This window comes from Lacerta agilis, chromosome 1 (genome assembly GCF_009819535.1).
Source record: "Lacerta agilis isolate rLacAgi1 chromosome 1, rLacAgi1.pri, whole genome shotgun sequence".
NCBI classification, from domain to species: domain Eukaryota; kingdom Metazoa; phylum Chordata; class Lepidosauria; order Squamata; family Lacertidae; genus Lacerta; species Lacerta agilis.
The window spans coordinates 81,018,070-81,043,164 of NC_046312.1; the positions used below are offsets into that span (position 1 = coordinate 81,018,070).

Consider the following 25,095-nt stretch of genomic DNA (forward strand, 5'->3'; position numbering starts at 1 on the left):
AGTAGTCTGAACCAATGCCTACGCAACCACTCACCGAATTTGTATTTAAATAAGGTTGTAGCCTAAATTATTGCCAAAAACCCAAACAAAAATTATGTCTCCTGTGTCAAGTCATTGGGGGGTGGCTTGAGGTCCTCAATATGCAACTGGTGTTGTTGTTAATAGCTTTGGGAATATGCAACAAACGTACAGTACTCTAAAACAAGATGGAGGAAAGTAAGTAGTGAAGATTCCTCCTGAATTCTGAGCTGAATGGAGAGGGGAAACTTCTGTTAGAAACTAATTAAAGATGAATAGTAGAAAGTAAAATAAATTCCCAGGCTGTATGTGCTCAGGAGATTATGCAGAAAGCATTTTAACTCATGCCTTTAATGATTTTGGTTTCTAGGTAGTGGCAAAACAACTATAAAATGAGCATTTCTCTCTACATGCCTTATTCTGGGGCTCTAAGATTGACATGATCTTCACAAGTAAGGTTCCATATGATACATTTCCTAGCCAGATATAATCACAAATTTCTTATTAATTCTCCCCCCACACACACACACACACACACCAGTAGTCAAGTCTATCAGTGCATTTCTCTGGAAGCAAATTTATTATCTGGAACTTATTTGGGTTTTCTGTTGATTTCTTTGGTTATGGGGGTTGGCACACTTTATTGATGCTGCATGAGATCTCTCCTGCATGTTGCCTGTGATCACAAACACATCTCCAGAAATGCAGATTCAAATTGATTGGCTTAGAAGTTTATTTCTCTAGTGTTTTCATCTGGCTTCACAGCCAGCTTCAACCCATAAAGGGGTAAATTTAATATCCACAGCATATTGCATGTGCATTGAGGGAAGGTTATTTCTTGCTTACAATATCTCTGCTTTCTACAAGTATATACACATTTTCTGGAGATCTGTTTACATTCTCAGAGAACCCGATGTCTACTTCCTGCATAAAGTATATCTTCCAATTCATTTGAAAACAATGACATCTGTCCTCTTCACAGGTAAGGCTCCTAGCTTGATAGAGTCTCAGCGTGCTTGGGGTGTTTTATTTTTGGCAGCCACATGATATCTATGAACAGCTCCATTCTCTGGAAGCAAAAAGGAAATTATTTGGAATTTATTTTGGTTTATTTTCACAAAAGTTGGGGAGGTTGACTTCTGATGACGCTGCACGAGATCTTTCCTGCAAGTTGTGTGTGATTGTAGTAAGAAATCCAGATATGGAAATTTATTTGCTTAATATTTTTTATCTGGTGCTGCAGCTGGATTCAACCTATATCTGGGCATTGAAGGGAGCAAGTTAACACTCAGTTACAATATTTTTGCATTCTCTATTTATGGCATCCATCCAACAAACATGTTTATGAGCAAATGGAAGATAGCTTGCTTGCTGCAGGGCAATTTACTTCTTTATTTGCCACCGAAGCCTCACAAATGATTATGAGGGACACCAGGGGTAATAGCATACTGCAGAACATAGACCCAATTCTGCCCTGCATTTAGATTCTGTTGACCCAAGTTTCAAGCAGACCAAGATTGGAATAGTGCGTTCTTGTTTTAAATGGAAAAAATGGGGAAATGATGGGATAACCTTAACTTGGGGGGGGGGGTTGCGAAGGCTAGATGGGGGTCTCCCTTGCTACAGTGGCATAGCAAGAAGTGGTCAGCATTTGAAGCATGTTTTTTAAAAAAACAGCTATTAGGTGCACAAAATGCTGGTGGTTTTGGTGAGAAAGTGGTGGCTCTGGTCACTAGTGATATAACAGTTGTCAGTGGGAGCCAATGGCCAGCACAAGAGCTTTTTACAAAACCTGAATGAAGGCTGAAAGAAGCTAGGTGTTGGAGGAGACATTATGTAGTGGTCATCAACTACAAGGGAACTGTAGGCCTATGCTAGAGAAATTGCACATGTAAGATGTGCAGGGAGATGGTGACGCATTAGTAGCTTTCCTCCGCCAGCAGACTGCACTTTGTCAGAAAGGGCCCATAAATAACAATGGCCACACACTCCAAAAAAGAGCCAAGTCATGTTCCTGGAATAATGTATTTCTCTCCACCCGACCCCTTGCAAAAAATGTAATTTTGGTACACACCATTCAGTTAGAAGATTACCTAACTTAGTTTTGGGTTTTCTTGCATCCTACTCACTTAGGCATTTTGTCCTGTGGAATGAATGGGAGCTCTTCCACATAGTGGGCAAACAAAGAAGCCACTCCTAAATTGGCCACAAAAGCCATCTCTGTATTACTCCAGATAAAATACAAAACCGTGTATATCTCTGGATAGAAATGTATTAATTATAGAACTAAACTAAAAATATTATCATACAAAAAGTATACATAGATATTTCCTCAGAGGCAAAGCCTATATATGCTTTCAAACATCAAAGTGCTGATTCAAAGTGCAATATAATGTTAAAGATGGTTATGCAAAAGTCTATAAGATGTATGGGTCTATCTTCCCAATGTTGGAGCAGGTTATACAAAGTCATTCATACCTGTGGGTATGTCCTTCCGACACATGACGGATCTCTATATTACTGTCTGCAGATGTCACGGTACTCCAGTCTCAAACAAAACTGGGCCTAAAAAGATTGATGAGGGCACTCTAAGGATGTTGCCAAAAAGAACAGCTGGATGTGCATTACAATAAAAGCAAACTCATGGTGTTCTCAAGAAACTATAGAGCCCACAGATGCTATATGGATAATCAGTTGATCAAACAAGTTACAGGCTGGATCCTGACTTAGGGAAAAAACACTATAAATAAGTCAGAAATTAGATCATTATAACACAAGGGAAAAAAATATCTGTGGAAAATCACATTTTCCCACTCTTTGGTGCTGTCTGGTGTAGCATGTTTATGGCACATTCAAATCGCTGTTTCTTTACTAATGTAAATGTGTCCAAAATCTTTAAATATCTTGGTCTTGTATTTCAGTCAGCAGCGTCATGGGCAGCACATAAGAAATACGCAAAGAAAAAGGCTCTCCAAAGTGCTGAAATTCTGACATGCTTCTTCCATACAAAAGGTGGCAATCACATACCTTCAGCACTTGAAGAGTTTAAAGCTAAACCCCTAGCACAGTTATTATATGGGCTCAGATTTGGACAGGTGGACCTTGGATCTACAGAAACTGTTGAGTCCAAGTTCCTGAGGCATTTTTTTCCTGTTCCATCCTGTGTTCCAAATGTTTCATTGTGCTTAGAGGCTAGTCTTCCCTCTGTTGAATTACAAATTTGGCATAGAACATTTAATTATTGTCTTTGGCTCCATTTAACCCCCATCGATCTACTACCCATAGTATTGCAAGACCATCATGAGAGCTCCTGGAGTAAAATTGTCATCCAAAAGCTTTATTCCTCTGGTTTATCGCTACAACAGTTATTAACATTGGGCTTCATCAAAGCAAATTATTTAATTAGATAGTACCTATATGACATTGAATGACAGAATGATTTGGCCACCATAAGGAAAAATTGCCCATGGTATGATTATTTTCCATGGAAGTTTTTAAGGAAGCCTAGTAGCCATCCAGGTTGAACTACCACATTATTTTTAATTCTCTTACAGAGCAACATAGAATGAAGCAAAACGAAAGCACTGTAACAGAATTCATCCTTCTGGGATTCATGGACAACCCTGACCTCCAAGTCCCACTATTCGTCTTGTTCCTGGTTATCTATGTAGCCACGCTGGTAGGGAACCTTGGGATAATCATAGTAACTAGTGTGGATGCCCGGCTCCACACCCCAATGTACTTTTTCCTGAGAAACCTCTCCATTATGGATATTGGTTATTCAACTGTCGTTGCCCCCAAGTTGCTGACAACCTTTCTGGCAGAGAAGACAACCATTTCCTTCAAGGGATGCACAGTGCAATTATTCTTCTTTGCTATCTTCATAACCACAGAAGTATGCCTTCTTGCTGTGATGGCGTACGATCGCTTCACAGCCATCTGCAAACCACTGCTCTATTTTACTGTTATGTCAAGGAAGCATTGTACCATATTGGTGGTGGTTGTATATGCTTGTGGATTCACAAATTCAATTCTCCAGACTTCTTTTATTTTTACTTTGTCCTTCTGCAGTTCAAATATCATTAATCATTTTTTCTGTGACGTTCCCCCAATACTCAAGTTGTCCTGTTCAGACACCCATGTCGCTCACACTGTGCATTTCGTTTTATCCACTATATTTGGGCTGACAACTTTTCTCATTATCTTGGTCTCTTACATTGCTATTCTTTTTGCCATCCTGAGGATCAGCTCTGCTCAGGGCAGATACAAAGCCTTCTCCACTTGTGCTTCCCACTTGACCACTGTCACTATCTTCTTTGGAGCCATCTTTTTCATGTATGTGCGTCCTGGTTCTACCTTCTCAATAGATCAAGATAAAATAGTTTCTGTGTTCTATAGTCTTGTGATCTCATTCCTTAACCCACTTATCTATACCCTGAGGAACAAAGATGTGAAAGATGCTTTTGGTAGGACAGTAGAGAAGGCAACTTTTTTTCAAGTAAGAATGACCTTTTCTTCACAGTAAAGAAAGATATAACAACGGTTAGTTTGTACATAAGCTACCTTAATGCTTTCTAACATGATGGCCAGATTATCACGCTACTGTATAGAAAGAAAGTATAGTGCCTTCTGCAATTGGTATATTTCAATTTAACGGTATATTTCAGGACATACCCTACCAATGAATCCAGTAAAAGGGATTTTTAGGCTACATAAGGGCCATATTCTATCAGATGATAGAGAAATTATTACACACCAACTATTGCTTGATTGACAATTTGTTAGCATTAGAGCTGGTTGACCTGATAAGAGTGAGAAAAGATAGGCAGAATCTTCTTATTATTCACTGGTGTAACAAAATTTAGGAGAATGTTGACCCACAAATTTTATTGTGAGCTTTATAAAAATGTTTTGTTTTCTTATTTACATTCTGTTTTTGATTGTATTTCTTGTTTCTTTGTAAAATAAGCTGAATATTTTGTAATTACTTATTTCTGCTTTATATTTATCAAAGGATGCATAATGTACGGGGCACAGATGTTCTGGGTCATTGATCAACTCTTTTTTGGGAAACATCAGATGATGCATTGCCTTGATTCCTTTCTTTAGAATCACAAAACAGTGGGGATATACAAGGCTGGCATGGAAGGAGTGAGAAACGGACCCTGTGTTATGGACCTCTGATACTCCAATAAGGTTCCTCCTGGATTCTTACTGGGCCATGATCCAAATTGGTGAGGCTGAGACCACTGCTCCCTCTGTCCTGACAGTCTCAACTGCCCTGCCATCTCCAACCCATTCAGGCTTTGCTGAGCCCACTTCTCTGCCACAGCCTTGACATGTCCCTCCATACGTCCCATAAACTACTCTGAGCCACCTGAGGCCACAGCTGCTGCCACCTGTCATGGACTGGCTGGATGCAAAGGTGAGGAGAGAGAGAGGCACCAGCTGGGAGACCTCAAGGGAACTCACTCATAGCCAGGGGATTGGGGGGTGGGAGGACAATCAGTGTTAAGGAGGAGGAGGAGGAGGAACAAACTGGAAGGAGGTGGTGTCAGAAGCTGAAGCGGTAACAGGGTTTAGTGAGCAGGAAGAGACTAAGGCAGAGAGCGGTCTAGAATCAGAGGTAGAAATGGAGGCTGGAGAGGAGGGGGCCAAAATTCAGAGGTGAGGCAGGCTGCTGAAGAAGCCAGGGGGTCTCCTCCTCATGCTGTGACCAGCTCCCCCCCCCCTTCCGGTCTCCCAGATCCTGCAGAGGTTTGAAGAGGACAAAGCACAGACAGATAAGTCAAAGAAGTCTCAGGTTGCTTGGAAGGGACCTAGAGGAGGAAGAGACATAGAGAGCTGTAGGAAGGCGGGGACCGTCAGCCCTCACAATTGTATCACTGGAGTAGAACCAACTGGGAAGAATTGCTCTGCTCACGAAGCCTGAGCTGTTTTTGTTTCATTGAATAAAGAGTTTTCACTGACACCTTGTGAGTTATTGCTGACCTGCTCCTGACTCCTGCCTTGACACCAGCAATGCTAACAGCCTCCTCTTCAAGGCCTTTCAGTGCTGGTTCCTCACTGCACACCTCCTTGCCACATCAGCATCTCGAGAAGGAGAAGGAGGAGGAGAGGGTTAGTAAGCCTTTTGCAGCCTCTGCCTGCTACTCCTCACTCCTCCTGTCTACTGGAAATGCCAGTGATATCAGTAGGAAGGGGCTTCTCACCCTACTTCCTCTCCTCCCCCTTGCAAAGGTGCACCCTCCAGGACTCCTTTTGGAGCCGTGTAGTGGGGAGTGACGTTATCTATCCCAAATCTTTCACCATTAAGCTTCATTGGATGTTCACACGTTGTAGTGTAATGAGAAGGGGGGAGGGAGTTTCATCTATTCACTTTCTCTAGGCCACACATACTTTTATAAACTTATATTTATTATTTATTTGTATTTATTTATTTGTTTGTTTGTTTGTTTGTTTGTTTTCTATACCACCCTTCATCTGAGGATCACAAGGAGGTTTACAGTATAAAAACACAAAAATACACAACAAGTAGCAAACTGTCTATCATATCCTTCTATCATATCTATCATTCACCTTTCCTCTAAACTACAATGCCTCCTCCAATTTAAAATGGGTGTGCCTTTGCCACATCCCAGCTCCCCTGGAAAGGAGGCTACACTTGGTTTTGCCTGTGGGAGAAGTAAAGGGGTTGACCATGGGGCAGTTTGGCCAATGCAGGAGAGCAGGCAGCCAGGCCATTTATTTGCCTCCTTCTCACCAAACCTACCTGTATATTTTTGCTCCCTATTCAGTATGGGCCATTTTGGATAGCTGCCCTTTGAAGGGGCTGTGTAGGTATGGGGGGGGGGGGCAATGTCACATAGGCAACAGTGAAAACTGACCACCAAACTGGTAAGAAATAGTTAGGGGGGGGCCTAATGGCTGACTATCAAAGTGAAAAACAACCCCAAATGAGGATTCTGATTCCTACAGGGAACAATAGATTAAGTTGCATTTCAAGGTTTGTAGTTGGAGGAAAGACGGTGAGGTGCTGGGATGGCAGAAGGTGATTGGTTAAAGAGCAAACAGCTAAGATGCAGTATATTTCCTGCATAGCATGTGTCATAACTGAAACGCTGTTGTAAGCTCTTTGAACTGCCCAGTAATGCAGTACTGAAAAAAGTTTGACTGATTTGGAATTTGGTGTGAGTTTCTGTACCTGAACTCCCTATGGTAATTTCACCCCCAGTACATAATATATTATATACCATATTACACCTAGGAACTGAAAACAAAATAACAGGCTCAGACATTAGCACACATTAAGCACCTGATATGTAGATTAAAATTCATTCAGCCATACGTCAGAGGGAAGGGAATTCCACAATTGGGAAACTTACTGTAGAAAATAGAGGAAAATAACTAATGAGGGTTATTACTGAATTCTGCTATGTGAATGGGAAGGCAATCATTCTGTTTGAAACGTATTATAATGACAAGCAGAAACTTGAATGAATTTGAACACTGTACGTCCTCAGGTGACATTCACGCTTATGGACCTTACTCATGAGTTTCAAGCATTTGACTTCTAGCCAATATCAAAGAAACTATAAAATTAGCCTTCCTATCATTATGCTTTACTTTGGGGCTTTAGGAATGACATCTTTCCTCTTCTCAGGTAAGCTTCCTAGCTTGATATATTCTCAGAGTGTTTGGGATGTTTTATTTTTTGTCAGCCAGATGATATGTATGAACAGTTCATATTTCTGGAAGCCAAAAAAATTCTTGGGAATTTATTTTGGTTTCTTTTCACAAAAGCTAGGGAGGTTGACTACTTATGACACAGCATGAGATCTCTCCTGCAGATTGCCTGTGATTATAATCCAGAAAGGCAGGTTTTAATTTGTTGGATAAGCAGTTTATTTGCTTAATGTGTTTTTATCTGGCATTGCAGCTGGAGTCGAACCATAATGAAAAAAAACAGATTGAAATTAAGAGACGCATTACCATTGAAAGGAACGGGTTAACATCTCAGTTACAATATTTTGGCATTCCGTCTATATAGCCTCAATCCAAGAAACAAGTTTATGAGAAAATGGAGGGCAGCTTACCTGCTGCAGAGCAGTTTACTTCTTTGTTTCTCGCAGCAGTGTCACAAATGACAGGGAAGATAATCTTCCAACAGGCATACTTACAAATTTGCTTTGCTTTAAAATTCGGCTAGCCCAAGTTTCTGAGAGAGCAAGATTTGAATAGTGCAATATTGCAGAAGAAGAAGAAGAAGAAGAAGAAGAAGAAGAAGAAGAAGAAGAAGAAGAAGAATAGAGTGAGGAAAATCCTAAAATGATGGAGTAGCTTTAACTTTTGGAAAACTAAAAAAGCTAAAAAGGAGCTGTCCCTTGCTGCAGTGGAGCATTGAGAACTAACCAGAGCTTTAAGGAAGATCTGAATACACACACACACACACACACACACACTTACTTTTAGGTGCACGAAACGGTTCTTTTCTTTTCCTGCAGAATCCTGCAGAATCTGCAGAGACAAGGTGGATTTCACTTGACAGAGGCTGAGAGACAGAGTAGAGAATTACACAATCCTGACAATTTTATTTATTACTCTGAACTGCTTGAGAAAAAATGGCAGTGTGTGTGTGTGTGTGTGTGTGTGTGTGAGAGAGAGAGAGAGAGAGAGAGAGAGAGAGAGAGAGAGAGAGAGAGAGAGAGAAGTGATCCTATGCTACAGTTGTCACACAAGGAAAGGGTTTTCTGCAGAAATGAAACATGGAACACGTTCAAGGAGATGGAGGCACTTAAGCAGCCTTCCTCTGTCCACAGGCAGCATTTTGTCAGAAAATGCCCATAACTGACAATGGCCACACTTTCCAACAAAGAACTAAGTCACAAAGAAAGTTTTTGATGAGGCTTAAATAAAATTTATTTCTTTTTTAAAAAAAATGCACTATTCAGAGATAAGTCGGAATACATTTCACATGTTGGTTTTTCTTCCACACTGCTCACTTTGGTGGTCAGCCCTGTGGAATGAATATGAACTCTTCCACATAGGTTTTGCTGCAGGTACCCCTAACAGAGTAGCAATGTGCACCTCAGTGAGCAGACATGAAAGCCTTGGTTTCATAGACTCCCCGCTGTGACACATCCACGTGCTATAGATTAACCCACACAATCCCAGTGTAGAAAGGTACACTTCCTGCAGACCAGATAATATCAGGTGACTCCAGGAATTGCTCCAAAATGCCTAAGTTGTTGGATGTGAATATAAAAGGTTTTCCCATACAGTAAATTAAATTCTAAAACTTGATTTAGTTTGTATTCATTCTTTCTTTGTGGATGGGAGTGCTTCAGTTTAGAGCTTAAGGCCATACACACAGTTCAGTGGCCTAACATTCCTTCCTGGTGTTTAAGAGAAGGTGGACTGTGAGTTGATGTACCTTTAAACTATGTTAATTGATCACAGGGTGCAATATTTTTAAGCATTATGGGTAAAATGTTATGGGTAAAATCCAGTTTTATAAAGTGAAGGGAATTTTGCCACTAATTCCCATTCAATGTGGAAATAACAGCACCTGTATCTCAAAAATGGAGGCAATTGAATTCCAACTCCCATTAGCCCTGACCATAGGGTTTGCTGGCTGGGGCTGATGGGAATGGAAACCAACAACACCTGGAGGGCCAAAGGTTCTACAACTAATGCTGTAGTCTGTGGTGTTTGTTCATTCTCCTCCAACATATAGTTGACTTGAATGAACGAATTTTAATGCAGTCTGGTAGCCATCCAGCTTCAAAAACCATATTGTTTTTAATTCTCTTACAGAGGAATATAGAATGAAGCAAAATCACACTTCTGTAACGGAATTCATCCTTGTAGGATTCATGGACCACCCTGACCTCCAAGTCCCACTATTTATCTTCTTCCTGGTTATCTATGTAGCCACACTGGTAGGGAACCTTGGGATAATCATAGTAACCAGTGTGGATGCCCGGCTCCACACCCCAATGTACTTTTTCCTGAGAAACCTCTCCATTATCGATATTGGTTATTCAACTGCCATTGCCCCCAAGTTGCTGACAACCTTTGTGGCAGAGAAGACAGCCATTTCCTTCAAGGGATGCACAGTGCAATTCTTCTTCTTTGCTGTCTTCATAACCACAGAAGGCTGCCTTCTTGCTGTGATGGCGTACGATCGCTTCACAGCCATCTGCAACCCACTGCTCTATTTTGCTGTTATGTCAAGGAAGCATTGTACCATATTGGTGGTGGTTGCATATGCTTGTGGACTTACAAGTTCAATTCTCCAGACTTCTTTTATTTTTACTTTGTCCTTCTGCAGTTCAAATATCATTAATCATTTTTTCTGTGATGTTCTCCCAATACTCAAGTTGTCCTGTTCAGACACCCATGTCACTCACACTGTGCATTTCATTTTATCCACTATAATTGCGCTGACAACTTTTCTCATTGTCTTGGTCTCTTACATTGCTATTCTTTTTGCCATCCTGAGGATCAGCTCTGCTCAGGGCAGATACAAAGCATTCTCCACTTGTGCGTCCCACTTGATCACAGTCATTATCTTCTATGGAACCATCATTTTCATGTATGTACGGCCTGGCTCCAGTTTCCCAAAGGATCAGGACAAAATCGTTTCTGTGTTCTATACTCTTGTTATCTCCTTGCTCAACCCTCTCATCTACAGCCTAAGGAACAAAGATGTGAAAGATGCTTTTGGTAGGACAGCAGAGAAGGTGATATTTTTCAAGTAAAAATAGTAAAAGTATGACCTTTTCTTAAGGCTAAACAAAGATATTAAAAGGCCTTGTTTTTCTACTTCTAGTCCCCATCATATTTCTGTGTGCTGCTCTGGTTCACCAGAAGTGGCTTAGTCATGCTGGCCACATGACCCGGAAGCTGTGTGTGGACAAACGCTGGTTCCCTTGGACTATAGAGAGAGATGAGCGCACAACCCCAGAGTCATCTGTGACTGGACCTAACCATCAGGGGTACCTTTACCTTACCTTTAGTCGCCATCATATGTTAGAGGGCAAATAATGCTATCTAACATGATGACCACCTCATCATGCTACTGTGCAGAAGGAAGCTATAGTGCCTTCTGCAATGATAAATAGGAAAGAGGATTCTCTTTGTTAAGCCACGGAAATAAATAAGATCGTATCTGAATATCTTTCCTGAATAAATAGGTGGAATCACTATGGAAGTGTAAGACGATTTGGCAAACGCCCTGTTTAAACAGATGGGGTGAGAGTGGGGATTCACTCTCCAGTTCTGCCCCATCTAATATTTTTCCACTCCCAGTCCCCATCATATAGGAGGCAAATTTGTGCAAAGAGGAATGTGTTCCATGTGTGTTTAGGCTCCTCACATAATTTAGAAACCTTAACGGTCATGGTCCTAAATAACTCAGGAAATCTATAGGCATAGGACACTTTCCTCTCTGCAGACCTTCATATCCAAAATATTGAAGGGCAGCGGGGTCAAGTAATAGGAATGCATTGTTTCACATGAAGCCAGGAATGCCTGGACATGCCTGTTACGTATAGGGATGTTAAAGAATCTCTGGAATCCTCAGCCTTCCAGATGTTGCTGGATTACAGCTCCCATTGTCCCAGGACCCAGACCATTGGTCCTTCTGGAGTCCTGCAGCAGCTGGAAAGCCACAAGTTCCCATGGAATGGTCCTGGCACAGGTATGATTGAGATGCACACATAAGACAATGTATTATATGGTATCAATGTAGGTGTCAAAACCAGTTGTGTTGTAGGATTCCAATTAAAGTTCCAACATAGATCTGTATAAAGTATTGTGATTTTGTGGATTTTAATTGTCCATCTCAATTAATGTTGGGAAAGATGGAGGGCACAAGGAGAAGGGGACGACAGAGGATGAGATGGTTGGACAGTGTTCTCGAAGCTACTAACATGAGTCTGGCCAAACTGCGAGAGGCAGTGAAGGATAGGCGTGCCTGGCGTGCTCTGGTCCATGGGGTCACGAAGAGTCGGACACAACTGAACGACTGAACAACAAAAATTGTCCATCTCAAAGGGCTGGTCTTGTACATACGAAGTTACGGGGTTTTGCCCAAATTTACATCTTGTTAACTTGCTTTCATTGAATTGCATTTTCCATTTTTATGTCCAGTTTTGAAGAAGTCATTTTAGAACACTGCACAATCCCTTCTTGGAATACTAGTAGAACACTTGGCTACCCTGGTGAGAACCCTAAGGTAGCTCTCATTTCTAGCTTGCTCGAGAGGCTATATAAAACGAACTGTCCTTGAAGCCCTTCAGCCACTGAATGCTGACCCATCAGAAAGGGGTAGAGTAGCCATGTGGTTTCCTTGGCATGCTGCTACCGGAGTAATCAGTGATAGGCACAGATAAGCAAAAAATCATGGCTTCAGTGTGTGAAAAATGAGGGTGGTATTGCCCAACAAGGAGCTAGAAGGATGTATTCTGGTCATGCCCAAGAAAAAAAAAATTGTGACATCTGTGCTAAAAGAAATATAAAATATGAGATGAAATGAAATGAGATGAGATGAGATGAGATGAGATCCAGTAGTGGTGCTTTTTGGCTACATAATATGATATGTCCTGTCAGATGATAGAAAAATGTAACATACCTCTTAACTATGTTTGATTCACAATTAGTTACCATTAGAGGACAATAAACACCTCATAATGACCGTTCCTCACATAAAATGGGGTGCGCATTTTGCGTGGTCGCGCGCAAGCGCCTGCATCCCAGAGCAGCCCCCGGTAGTTCGGGCTGGCTTCACCTTCCCAGGTTGGATACCTGTGGTCTCCGCCTACACAGTCAGCCGCCCAATCCCACCTGGGGGAGGTGTCGCCAAGGGAATTGGCCAAGTAAGGGGAGGGAACACAGACCCCTACAATAGAAGGTTTTACATACCTGGGAGCACCAGTCGGGCTCCAGAGCTTCTCCCACCCTCCACTCCCTCAATTAACGTTTTCATGTTGCAGGTTAACCTCTTTTCCACAGGCACAAAGGCACGCAGGTGCTGCTACGTCAAGGCCACTGCTGAAGGGCTAGAAAAGGAATTTCCCTTCATTGGCAGGTTTCGCCTTTCCCGTAGCAATACGTCACAACTTTGGCGGTTGCAGGCCTTGGGCGGAATCCTTTAGTCATCTACAAAATGGGGGGGGTGCGACGGTGACCCCACGCCCCCATGGCGTGTCGATATCAGGGTTCCCGTTAAAGGGGTCTTGGGGAGAGGCATTGGCCCATACGCCCCGAGGTTGTCATTGCCCTCCCCCTCCAGTGGCAGAGAATGGGGGGTTGGGTCTATCTGCTTGAACATATGTTCTCCAGAGTTAGCCCAATCCCCTCACATGCTGGATAACCCTGAGGTTACCCAGGCCCCCGGCTGGGGAGCTGGGAAGGAAAACGCCCAATGCCTGAGCCAAGGTCTCCCTACATCTGAATCTTAATAAAGTTGTGGCCTAATTTTAATCCCATAGCACGTTGTCTTGTGTTGTTATTCCGCTCAGGGACTGCCTGGGGATTGAGGGGACTCTGCCTGACCATGCAATGGATAATTGGATCGTGAATACTTGGAAGAATGTTTACATAATAAAATTGGTGAGCATTATAAGAGTAAAGGGAGGTACACAGGTAGATAATAATTTTGTTGAGACATGGTGCTCCTTTTACTGTATGTTTGTGGAAAATTACACAGATAAATGTTGAAACACAAATATTGTGTTACATATTTCTATCTACATGCTGTTTTTATTGTATTTCTTACCTATTTTTAAAATAAGTTGAATCTGTTGTAATTACTTTTATATGTAATCGTTTTTGAGAATAAAAAGCTGAAAACAAGAGAAGGATAAAATAACACTTTATTCAGAATTGTCTCCAGGGTTGGTCAAGCCCATTAAAACTAATGAACATGACAAACTTAGGTCCGTTAAGTTCAATAAGTCTATGCGGAATAAAACTAAGTTTGATACAACCAAAACCAGGAAGTTCTACCCACACTAAAAACTTGGTGAAATAATAATAATAATAATAATAATAATAATAATAATAATAATAGGGTTTCCCCAGCCACTCTGGGAGGCTTCCAACAGAATGTTAAAATACAATAATCTATTAAACATTAAAAGCTTCCCTAAACAGGGAAGGGATGTCTTCTAAAAGCCAGATAGTTGTTTATGTCTTTGACATCTGGTGGCAGGGTGTTCCACAGGGCAGGTGCCACTACCGAGAAGGCCCTCTGCCTGGTTCCCTGTAACTTGGCTTCTCGCAGCGAGGGAATCGCAAGAATGCCCTCGGCACTGGACCTCAGTGTCTGGGCAGAACAATGGGGGTGGAGACAGTCCTTCAAGTATACTGGACCGAGGCCGTTTAGGGCTTTAAAGGTCACCACCAACACTTTGAATTGTGCTCGGAAACATACTGGGAGCCAATGTAGGTCTTTCAAGACCGGTGTTATGTGGTCTCGGCAGCTGCTCCCAGTCACCAGTCTAGCTGCCGCATTCTGGATTAGTTGTAGTTTCCGGGTCACCTTCAAAGGTAGCCCCACATAGAGCGCATTGCATTAATCCAAGCAAGAGATAACTAGACCATCCACCACTTTGGCATTAGCTGTTTACCTGTAGTTAAAAGAGATGGGGCCAAATGAAGCAACTAGAGAGAGGTTATTCTACAAATTGGGTGCCACAGTAGAAAAATGGCCAGTCTTGCATCTGAACCAATCATATTTTTGAACATAGTGGAACACATAGTGAAGCCTCTTGAAATTGAGCACAGTCACGGAACAGGATTGTATGGAAGAAGGCTGCCCTTCAAATATGCTTTTTTGAAACCCTTTAACACTTTACAGCTAGGAAAGCACAAAGTAAGCAACATCTATTCTGCCATCTTGTTGGGAATTATCTTTTCAAAGTAAACGAAGTAGCTAATGGCCCATGAAGATGTCACACTTGGGGGGGAGGGGAATTTGACACCACCTTCATACCATATATTTTAAACACTATGATACTACTTTAAATAGTGACGGCTTCTTCCAAAGAATTTTGCGATCTATAATTTTTTAAGGGTGCTGAGAGTTCTTAGGAGACCCCCGTTCCTTTCCCAGAGCTACAGGTCCCAGAGTGGTTTACAACCAATCCTTTTTCATGGGGAACTCTGGGAATTGTAACTATGGTAGAGGAATGGGGTCTCCTTAAAGCTCTTAGCATGCTTAATATATTATAGCTCCCAGATTAATTTGGGGAAAGCATCTTGCTTCTGCACTATACAGCTTTTGGTGAACGCTGAAAATGCACCTTTTTGCCCTGGTCTTTGACAGCTGAAATATCCATTTTTCAGAACCCACCACATTCCTGTGATTCTACCTTTCTTTTAAATAGTGCTTGATACTAAGTGTCAAAGGAAAGCCAGCAGTAAATCACACTGTGCACGCTGGATTTAACTCTTTATTAGCAAAAACACGTTCAACACAGGAGTGTCAGGCAACTCATCTCTGGTAGGACGTGCCCCCATGAAGCAGTTGCAGGGACTGAAGTTCCTTGCCTCCTGACAGGTGCCTAAATACCCTCCTCTCCAGGGTTTTTTCCAAGCAACAGGAGATGATGTGCACACATCACCTATCTCCCCTCTGCCCTTTTCATGCTTCTGGCAAATCTCAGCTGGGCCAGCCAGAATAAAAAGCTGGGAAACAGACCTGAGCGAAGACTGCCTCATTCAGGCCTGCTCCCCAAGCCACGCCCCATAGGCTGCCACACATTGGCTCATTCAAATTTAAGGGTTTGGCGGGAACCCGTGAGCCTCTGCACCAGCCGTGGGAGGCAACTGCGTTGGACCGCCACCGCTGCTTGCTGTGGAAGCGTGGTAAGCGGCCATTCTGGCACATCTCAAACCCCTTGGTAGTGATCTTCTTGCTACTAGCTAATTCATTATTTCTTACATCAGTTGTGTTTGAAATCTCTAAAGATGGGTTTGGGGATATATATTTTTTTTACAGAAACCTCAGCTATTGGGGATTAATAATAAGTTTCTTGGGGCATCATTACAATCTATTTTTCCCAATGATTTCTTCTATAATTTGTCAACAGGAAGCAAATGGCACTGGGAATATTTGGATAGAACACCTAAATGATGCATTATTCTCGCTATAGAAGTGAAGTCCCATTGAAAGCAATGGAACAAGTTCTTTCCATAGATTGAATTCATCTGCATTTCCCCCCCCTCAAGATTGCAGTTTTAGGTTAGCATTCACCTAACAAATCCTTTCTGAAGAAGCCCTGCACAAGGGGTCAGCTTGCACAATGGGGCTTCCCCCCCCCCAAAAAAAAGGAAAACACACCTGGGAAGACTCTCAGAATAGCATGCAGGTGGTGAAGGCGGTGTGCTGGCTCAGCTGGTTCTGGAGGCGGAAATCCTGTGCAGGCTGGGATCCCTCAGGTTCAGCATCCGAGTCTGAATCCCAGGCCATCACAGGCGGATTGTTCTGTATGGTAATCTCATATGCTTGTGCAGAAGGAGCATTTGTAATAGAACCAATCAGATAAGAGAGCCAAAGAAACAAATGGAGGAATATGTTAATTTCCGATTCCCTCAGATTCTCAGTTTTCAATCTTAATTTGGTTCTCCATAGTTCGGTAGCAAGTAGCAATTATTGTTGTTGCTGTTTTAAAAGAAGTCCTCATTGAACTGCATCAGTATTTCAGTGCAATTTCCTCCTAATAAACACATTAATTTTGACTAAAATACACATATTTGTAAGCAGATGTACCCAAAAGAATGCATTTTTGTATGCTATAAACATGTGAATTTTATGCACACTTTCACTTAATATATGCATTTTGTGCACAATATTTGATTGGAGAACTGCATCACAAAACTCAGAGAAGTGTGAATTTTGAATGATAGTTGTGTTTCTCTAGACATATTGGTGCAAGACGTGTGACTTAGGTCGTTTCTCATTAAAATGCAAACAAAATCAGTTTTCTTCCCCCATACCTTAACACATGATATCATGACATGCATCATGATGACAGACTATGCACAGCATGTTCTCATTGTGCACTTTTCAATGCTCGTTCACAGAATCAAACATACTTATGAGACATACGTAGGAGCCAACTTCTAAGGGCAGAGGTCCCTTTGTCCTCTCCCCCAATAAAATATTTGACCATTGCCATTCAAATGGTGAGTTTGTACCTCATCTTGTGATGCAGGGCAGGACTTAGCTGGGCTCCCCAATATTTTATTCATGCTGCCACCCCTGTTGTGAGATTTCAGAATAATCATTGTCTCCTCTTTCTTTGTTTTCATAAATTAATCTAATTCAACCCACCATCACAAATAGTTGCTCTGTAGCTGGTATTTATATTTATTGTTCCATCCACATGCTGTGTCATGTGATTTTCTGTTTCTCAATCCAGACATTGCTGGACTACAGGGGATGAGGGTGGTGCTGTGGTCTAAACCACTGAGACTCTTGGGCTTGCCAATCAGAAGGTTGGCGGTTTGAATCCCCGTGACAGGGTGAGCTCCCGTTGCTCTGTCTCAGCTCCTGCCAACCTAGCAGTTAGAAAGCATGCCAGTATTGTCTTGGAAGATGTTTGGTAAGACCAATTCTGGGGTGGTTTCTAACACCTGCTTGGTTATTTTACATATTTCTTGTGTGGTTGTTGTCCAGAATGTTTGGATTTTGGGGCACTCCCACCACATGTGGAAGTATGTGCCTGTGGAGGTGCACCTTCTCCAGCATTTTGGTGAGGTTCCTGGGCGTATTAGCACTAATTTTCTTGGCGTTAGATACCACCTGTAGGTTAGTTTTAGGGTGAGTTCTCTTCAGAGAACCTACACAATCAACGCTGACACCAAACCCTACATATATTAAGGAAAATAGAAACATCGTCACCCCACTGCTGGACTACAGCTCCCATCAGTTCCATCAGCATGCCCAACAATAAAGCATAATGGGAGTTACAGCCAACAACATCTGGAGGGTACCACATTGGCTATTCCTGATGTAGGGCATGATGCACACAAACATCATTAGGACAGGGCTGACCCTGGAGGGAAGAAAGATGCATTTAAGGGGGTACATTGTCACCCTTGTCGGTACAGGGCAATTTAAGTTCATCCAAAGGGAGGACACTCTTCATTTGCTGTCACTGAATATAAAGAGAATATTTAATGTGTTTTTCTGTTTGTGGCTTTATGATTATTGCCTTGAGACCTTTCAGGGACTCTGTTTTGACGTACTTATGAAAGGAATGTTTTGCAACTCATGCTTACCTAATCAAAATCTCTTTGGGACCAAATAATGGCATCTACCTCCCTCCCTCCTTGAGGCTCCCTCCTTCTTCCTTTAAGAGATATAAATACACCACTGTCTCCTCATTCTGCCAGCCTTCCTATTTGAAGATTAGGATCACCATGCTATCAAAGCAACTTGTGTTTGTCATCATAAGGCTTCTTTTTCTATATCTCCTTTAGAATGCAAGAGAACGCAAAGGAAATCTTAGTCGTGTGGGAAATGCTGCAGGCAATGTTCAGGAATTTCTAGGTAAGTCAAATGTGCTATTACAAGTTTTAATGTAATGGCAGCCTGTAAATATTAAACAACATCTATATGGCTCTTTTGACATCTGTAGCATAGGGAAGGGTATCCTAACTGGGGATAGTCCTATTCCCTGTGGCCTCTGCAAATACTTACATATATCTGGATTGTTTGCTTGAGAGATTGAATCTAACTCCAGAACAATTGCCTTTTCCTGTATTGGCTTTGCACACATTAGAGAAAAAATTGCTATGGAGAAAAGGAATGAAAGAATGAATCGATTTACCAGAGTGGTATGGGGAAATGAGAAAAGGTTAAGCAGCACTATGTCACCCTAGGCATAAGCATGTGACCTCATGAAACTACTGCATGTGAATGATGATATGCTATTCTGTGTCATATCAAGAATGGAAATAATTCTCTTTCATCATTGTTCTCATATTCTTTTTTTACAGGTGAGCGCACACCTACCATAAATGGCAGAGGGAAACCTCACCACAATTACTGAGTTTGTATTGCTGGGATTCACAGATAACCAGAATACGATGTTTGTTCTCTTCGCTGTGTTCTTACTGGTTTACTTGTTGATCCTGGTGGGGAATATTGGCATGGTAACATTAATCACAATTGACTCCCGGCTCCACACTCCCATGTATTTTTTCCTCAGCAGCTTGTCACTCTTGGATATTGGTTACTCCACTGTCATTGCTCCCAGGACACTGATGACCTTTGTGGCAGAAAGCAAAACCATTTCCTTCACTGGCTGTGCCCTGCAGTTTTTCTTCTTCTGCATTGCTGTATCCTGTGAGTGCTGCCTGCTGGGTGTGATGGCATATGACCGCTTCATTGCAATCTGCAACCCACTGTTGTACACTGCTATCATGTCGAGGAAGCTATGTTATTTGCTTGTGGCTGGTTCCTATCTAACAGGTTGTGTGAATGCAATTGTCCAGACATCATTTATATTTAATTTGTCCTTCTGTAGCTCCAACATCATCAACCATTTCTTCTGTGATGTGCCCCCTATCCTAAAGCTTTCCTGTTCAGACACAGGAGTCACTGATATAATTCATTTCACCTTCTCTACAGCAATTGTATCAGTAACTCTCCTGACCATTCTTGTCTCTTACACATACATCCTAGTTGCCATCCTTCGGATCAACTCAGCCGAGGGCAGACGAAAAGCCTTCTCCACCTGCGCCTCCCACCTTACGGCTGTCACCGTATTCTATGGGACAGCCATTTTCATGTACTTAAGGCCCAGTTCAAAATATTCAGTGGAGCAAGACAAAATCATCTCTGTCTTTTACACTCTTGCAATACCTATGTTGAATCCACTCATCTACAGTCTGAGAAACAAGGAGGTAAAAGAGGCTTTCAAAAGGCTGGTTGGAGGAAAGGTGGTCTCTCAGAGACAGTAACTATCATAGTCACAAGTCTGATCCTGTTCTTTCCTGCTACCTTTATTGCAATGTCTAAATTATGAATTCTTGCCTTCACTTTGTGCTACATCCAGGTAATGCTGTTATCCTATACATAACTTACAAACAGTTACATTGACCTCTGCAAGGTGGAGGGCTGCTTGTCCAGCTTTGGGAGGGGGGGGCCTCTGGCCGGGTCCTAGAGTCCACACATCTCCTTCCCAAAACCCAGTAAGTGATTGCTCAGCTTTGTGAAGGAAGTAGGAGGGCTCTACAACCCTGCCATAGCCCTCACACCATCTTCCCAATGCCAGGTACCGGTAAGCCTGTGATCATAGTTTGCTCAGGTGGTGAAGGTGAATGAATAAATAAATAAATAAGTGGATTTCCTCTGCTCTCCTTGCATAAGTAAAAGAAGTGTTAGATGTGAGTTACGTTTCACTATATGCAAATAAGATGTAAGTTTTACTGACCAGTGGTTATTAAATTTACTGAGACACAGAGGATTCAAATATCCGTCTTCTTTCAGAGAGGGAATGAGACACTACATTAATGTGTAACACAGAGTTTACTTTTTAACACGTAAGTAATGGAAATACTTGGCACATCTATGGGAGAGATGAATATATGTCTTCTATCTCAGATTAAGTCCTTTTCAAGTGCTCTCCTCCACACCAGTGCTCTTCAACCTTGGGGCCCCAGATGTTGTTGTACTGCAACTCTCATCATCCCTGACCATTGGCTGAACTGGCTGGGAACAATGGGAGTGCAAATTCTGTAGAGCCAAAGTTGAAGAACATTGTTCCATAGGATTGTAATCACATGGAACAGGAGAGTAGGACCACAGCTGCTGGCCACGCCTCCATCACCACATCACTAAGGGGAATGGGTGTAAAATGAAACCTTTGTCTTTTACTTATTATGGACTGAATCCCTGAAATATGAACAGTGAAAAATTGGGCGGGTTGACAAGTTTAGCTATCCTACTTTTCTGCTAGATCACAACAATATCTTCCATAGAACAAGCCATTAAAATAAAGATGGCAGTCATTAAGTAGCATCTGAGGACAGCAGAATGAATGACATACTGAGTAGTGATGACGGAGCTCATAGTGATGTGGAGGGGGGGGAGACACACACCAACTCTCCGTGCCCCCTCCATGCAAAATATGGAAACAGCTCACAACATTTCTTCTGAATAAAACCTGTGTCATTGTTTTGGTTTGTTATTATATTATGCATTTTTTGTGTTTGTGTATTATAAACTGCCCTGTGAATCTCAGATGAAGGGCAGTATAGAAATTTAATAAATAAATAAATAAATAATAAAATGGATGAAAGAAACTGCCTCACCTTACATAAGGCAGCATCCTACAACCTGCATTTGTGCAGAATCACAGAGAGCACATACCGTATTAGGTTTCCCACTGACTGTAATGTGAACTCCATTGTAGCACTTACAGCAGGGGGGGGGAATATCCAGGAGTTCCAATATATTCCTTCTGAATGGAGGATTGCCATAAATACATTTTGGTCTCCAGAGAGACAAACTGCAGCTACCAGGTAGATTCCAGAGAAAGAGTAGCCTCTCATTCTGGAGAAGTGGGATTCATTGCGTGGACAGGCGGAGTCCCCCCAACCCCAGGCGACCCCCTAGCGGAATAATTGTTAGGGTTTGAAACCTGAAACGCTAGCAAATTAGCAAGGTCACATGGTTTAGGTTGTTAAGATTGTGAAGTTGTTAAGCTGCTCAGTATATATAGAGTGTTTGTTTTGTTTGCCTCTGGGATGTGGAGCAGTCATGTCTGAAAGCTGCAGAGGAGTTTTTGTTATCTGTCTGCAATAAACCAGTCTTTCGAAAGACGGGCTTCCGTGTGTCATTACTTCGCTACTGCAACCAGAACCTCACTACTGGACTTGATTAATGCTCTGCAAAGAGAACTGTTGCTGGTCTGCACAGCGAAAGCGTTTACTGGACCAGTACTCTTAAAAAAAACTCTTAGGTGCTATGGGATTAAAATTGGCCACAACTTGGCTCAGGCATTGGGCATTAATTCTTCCCAATCCCCAGCTGGGGATCTGGGAGACTTCAGGGTTATCCAGAATGTGTGGGGATTGGGCTGGCTCTGGAGAACATATGTTCAAGCAGAGAGCCCGCCCGCCCCCGTTTCACCGCCATCGCAGGGGAGAGCAATGACAACCTCTCGGTGTATGGCAAGTCCTCCCCTCAATACCCCTTTAATGGGGAACCCTGGTATCCCTGAGAGCCAGTGTGGTGTAGTGGTTAAGAGTGGTAGACTCGTTATCTGGGGAACCGGGTTCGCGTCTCCACTCCTCCACATGCAGCTGCTGGGTGACCTTGGGCTAGTCACACTTCTCTGAAGTCTCTCAGCCCCACTTACCTCACAGAGTGTTTGTTGTGGGGGAGGAAGGGAAAGGGAGAATGTTAGCCACTTTGAGACTCCTTCGGGTAGTGAAAAGCGGGATATGAAATCCAAACTCTTCTTCTTCTTCTTCTTCTTCACCACCGCCGCAAGGGGGCATGGGTCACGCTTCATGCCCCTCCCCCATTTAGGAAGATAGACTAAAGGATTCCGCCCAAGGCCTGAAACTACCAAAGTTGTGACGTTTTGCTACGGGAAAGTCGAAACCTGCCAATGCAGGAAAATTCCTTTCCGGCCCTTCAACAGTGACCATGACGTAGCAGCGTTCGTGTACCTGTGGAGAAAAGGTTAACCTACAAAAGAAGGCTTAACTGAGGGAGGGCAGGGTGGGAAAAGCTCTGGAACCAACTGACACTTCGCAGATAATATTCACTTTCTGTTGTGTGGGCAGGGCGGTCCCTCCCCCTACCTGGCCGATCCCCTGGCAACGCCTCCCCAGGCGGGATTGGGTGATTGGCTGAGGTAGGCGGAGACCTCCAGGTATCCAGCCTGGGGAGGGCGAAGCCAGCCCATACTACCAGGAGCCACACTGGGATCTGGGAGGCTGCGCACAACCACGCAAAAGGCGCCCCCCATTTGATGTGGGGACCGGTCATTGGCACATTTTCCCAGGATTTGTATAGCTTCTATGTAGTGGAAGAAGGCTATCTTTTGTAAAGGCTCCTCTAGGCTTAAGTTAGCATCACAGATTGTTTTGTTTGGATATAGGCAGTCTGTATGGAATCAGGGTACTTTTTTCCATCTCTGCCATTGTAAGGCATTGCAGAAATACACATTTAATTCTCCATTTAGATATAACATGATAAATGCATACATAAGCAAATTCTAGACATTAGATATTTCACATGCTGTACACACAGAATAATAGTGCAAGTCAGATGCCTGCTGCTAATTTATTTCCAGTCAACACAGTTACTTAGAAACAAAATCATGTAGAATGGGATTGTGCCATTTTGTTTCTCACTCTTGCAAAGGCATTGTTCACATCCTCGTTCCTCAGGCTGTAGATCAATGGGTTAAGCATAGGAATCACAAGAGTGTAAAACACAGAGACAATTTTGTCTTGGTCCATTGAGAAACTGGAGCTTGGCCTTAAATACCTCTCTCTCTCTCTCTCTCTCTCTCTCAGAAGAAGGAGGAGGGTGCACGTGTCAGCCCTGCCCCTGCCTGCTCCACACACCTGGTGCCGGAGAATGAAGCTCCACCACTGTCTGCACTCTGTGCCGGTGACTGGGGTGCTTTAGAAATAATAGCCTCCCCCTGCTTGGTAGCAATTGCCTTCCTGCGGACAGAACAAACACAAGCTACATTTAAATCAGCAGCAGCAGGTAGAATGGCCAACTGAGACACGTCAGCTGAGTGACTCTCATCCACAAGCAGATATACATCATCATATACAATATACAAATATTAGCTTATACTTTAAAAAAAGAAAAATACTAATTGTTTAACACCCTAGGTAAAGGTAAAGAGATTGCGGCGCTCATCTCGCTTTTCTGGCTGAGGGAGCCGGCGTACAGCTTCCGGGTCATGTGGCCGGCATGACTAAGCCACTTCTGGTGAACCAGAGCAGCACACGGAAACACCGTTTACCTTTCTGCCAGAGCGGTACCTATTTATCTACTTGCACTTTGACGTGATTTCGAGCTGCTAGGTTGGCAGGAGCAGGGACCAAACAACGGGAGCTCACCCCGTCGCGGGGATTCGAACCACCAACCTTCTGATCGGCAAGCCCTAAGCTAAATCTGCATCTTCTTTGCCCCTGTTTGACAGCTGTGTTACATCAATACATATTGGGTAATTTCAACATAGCACAGCTCTGGAGTTCTGCTGAATAGTAAGTGGAAGTGGTTAGTAAACCTTAAATGAGCATCTAGCACTTTCTATTGAGACAAGGTTCTCCTCTAAGTGATCAGACCATAGTATCTTAAATCAATATTGCAGCCCTCTGGAATGCTGTTGGATTCCATCTCACATAAGCTCCAGCCAACATGACAACGGTCAGGGATGGTGGAAGTTGTAGTCCAAGAACAGATGGAGAGCCATAGCTTCCCCATTCTAGGATCTTGTCAAATGACATCCTGCCTGGCACCTAGAGGGCCACAGGTTCCCCATCCATACCTTAGATGAAGCAAATGCTGGGAAGAACATGTATGCACTCTGCTACCAGTGATTACATGGGACTGAATATACTCAGGGAAAACATATTTGAATGTTTCAAAGAATTGGTTTATGGCAACGATGCCAGTTAATGTGAAGCCCAGTAAATTCAGAATGGGGATAGAGCAAAATAATACACTTTTATTACTTTTTTGTTATTGCCACACTTACACAAAATGTATCATTTCATTAAAATAAAACCTCTAATAAAACATTTATAGCCGCTTTTAGACGGACAATAAAAAATAAAGTAAGGCCAGAAGGTTGCAGATTCTTGCCATACAGTAAGAGAAAATCAGAAGGTCTATGCCTTTGGGGAGGGGCCATACTCAGTGCTAAAGAACATGCTTTAAAAGCAAATGTTCCCATATTCAACCCCTGGTAGCTCAGCTCAAAAGACTCATTCACCTCCCTCCAAGATCCTGGACAGCTAGACTAGGTGAATCAATGGTCACACTCAATGTAAGACATCTATATGCTCGTGCATTTTAGC

At 42.7% G+C, this 25,095-nt stretch overlaps 3 protein-coding genes across 3 annotated transcripts; all 3 read left to right on the top strand.

Moving 5' to 3' along the window:
• Positions 1–3,583: 3,583 nt before the first annotated feature.
• Positions 3,584–4,543, top strand: LOC117044422 (olfactory receptor 1019-like). The gene has a single exon (XM_033145223.1). It carries the CDS (start codon positions 3,584–3,586, stop codon positions 4,541–4,543), a length of 960 nt encoding a protein of 319 aa, XP_033001114.1.
• A 5,302-nt stretch (positions 4,544–9,845) lies between these two features.
• On the top strand, positions 9,846–10,781 carry LOC117052118 (olfactory receptor 1020-like). The gene has a single exon (XM_033158853.1). It carries the CDS (start codon positions 9,846–9,848, stop codon positions 10,779–10,781), a length of 936 nt encoding a protein of 311 aa, XP_033014744.1.
• Positions 10,782–19,050: 8,269 nt separating this feature from the next.
• Positions 19,051–19,998, top strand: LOC117052121 (olfactory receptor 1019-like). The gene has a single exon (XM_033158868.1). The coding sequence runs from the start codon at positions 19,054–19,056 to the stop codon at positions 19,996–19,998; it is 945 nt and encodes a 314-aa protein (XP_033014759.1). The 5' UTR covers positions 19,051–19,053.
• The last annotated feature ends 5,097 nt before the right edge of the window (positions 19,999–25,095 follow it).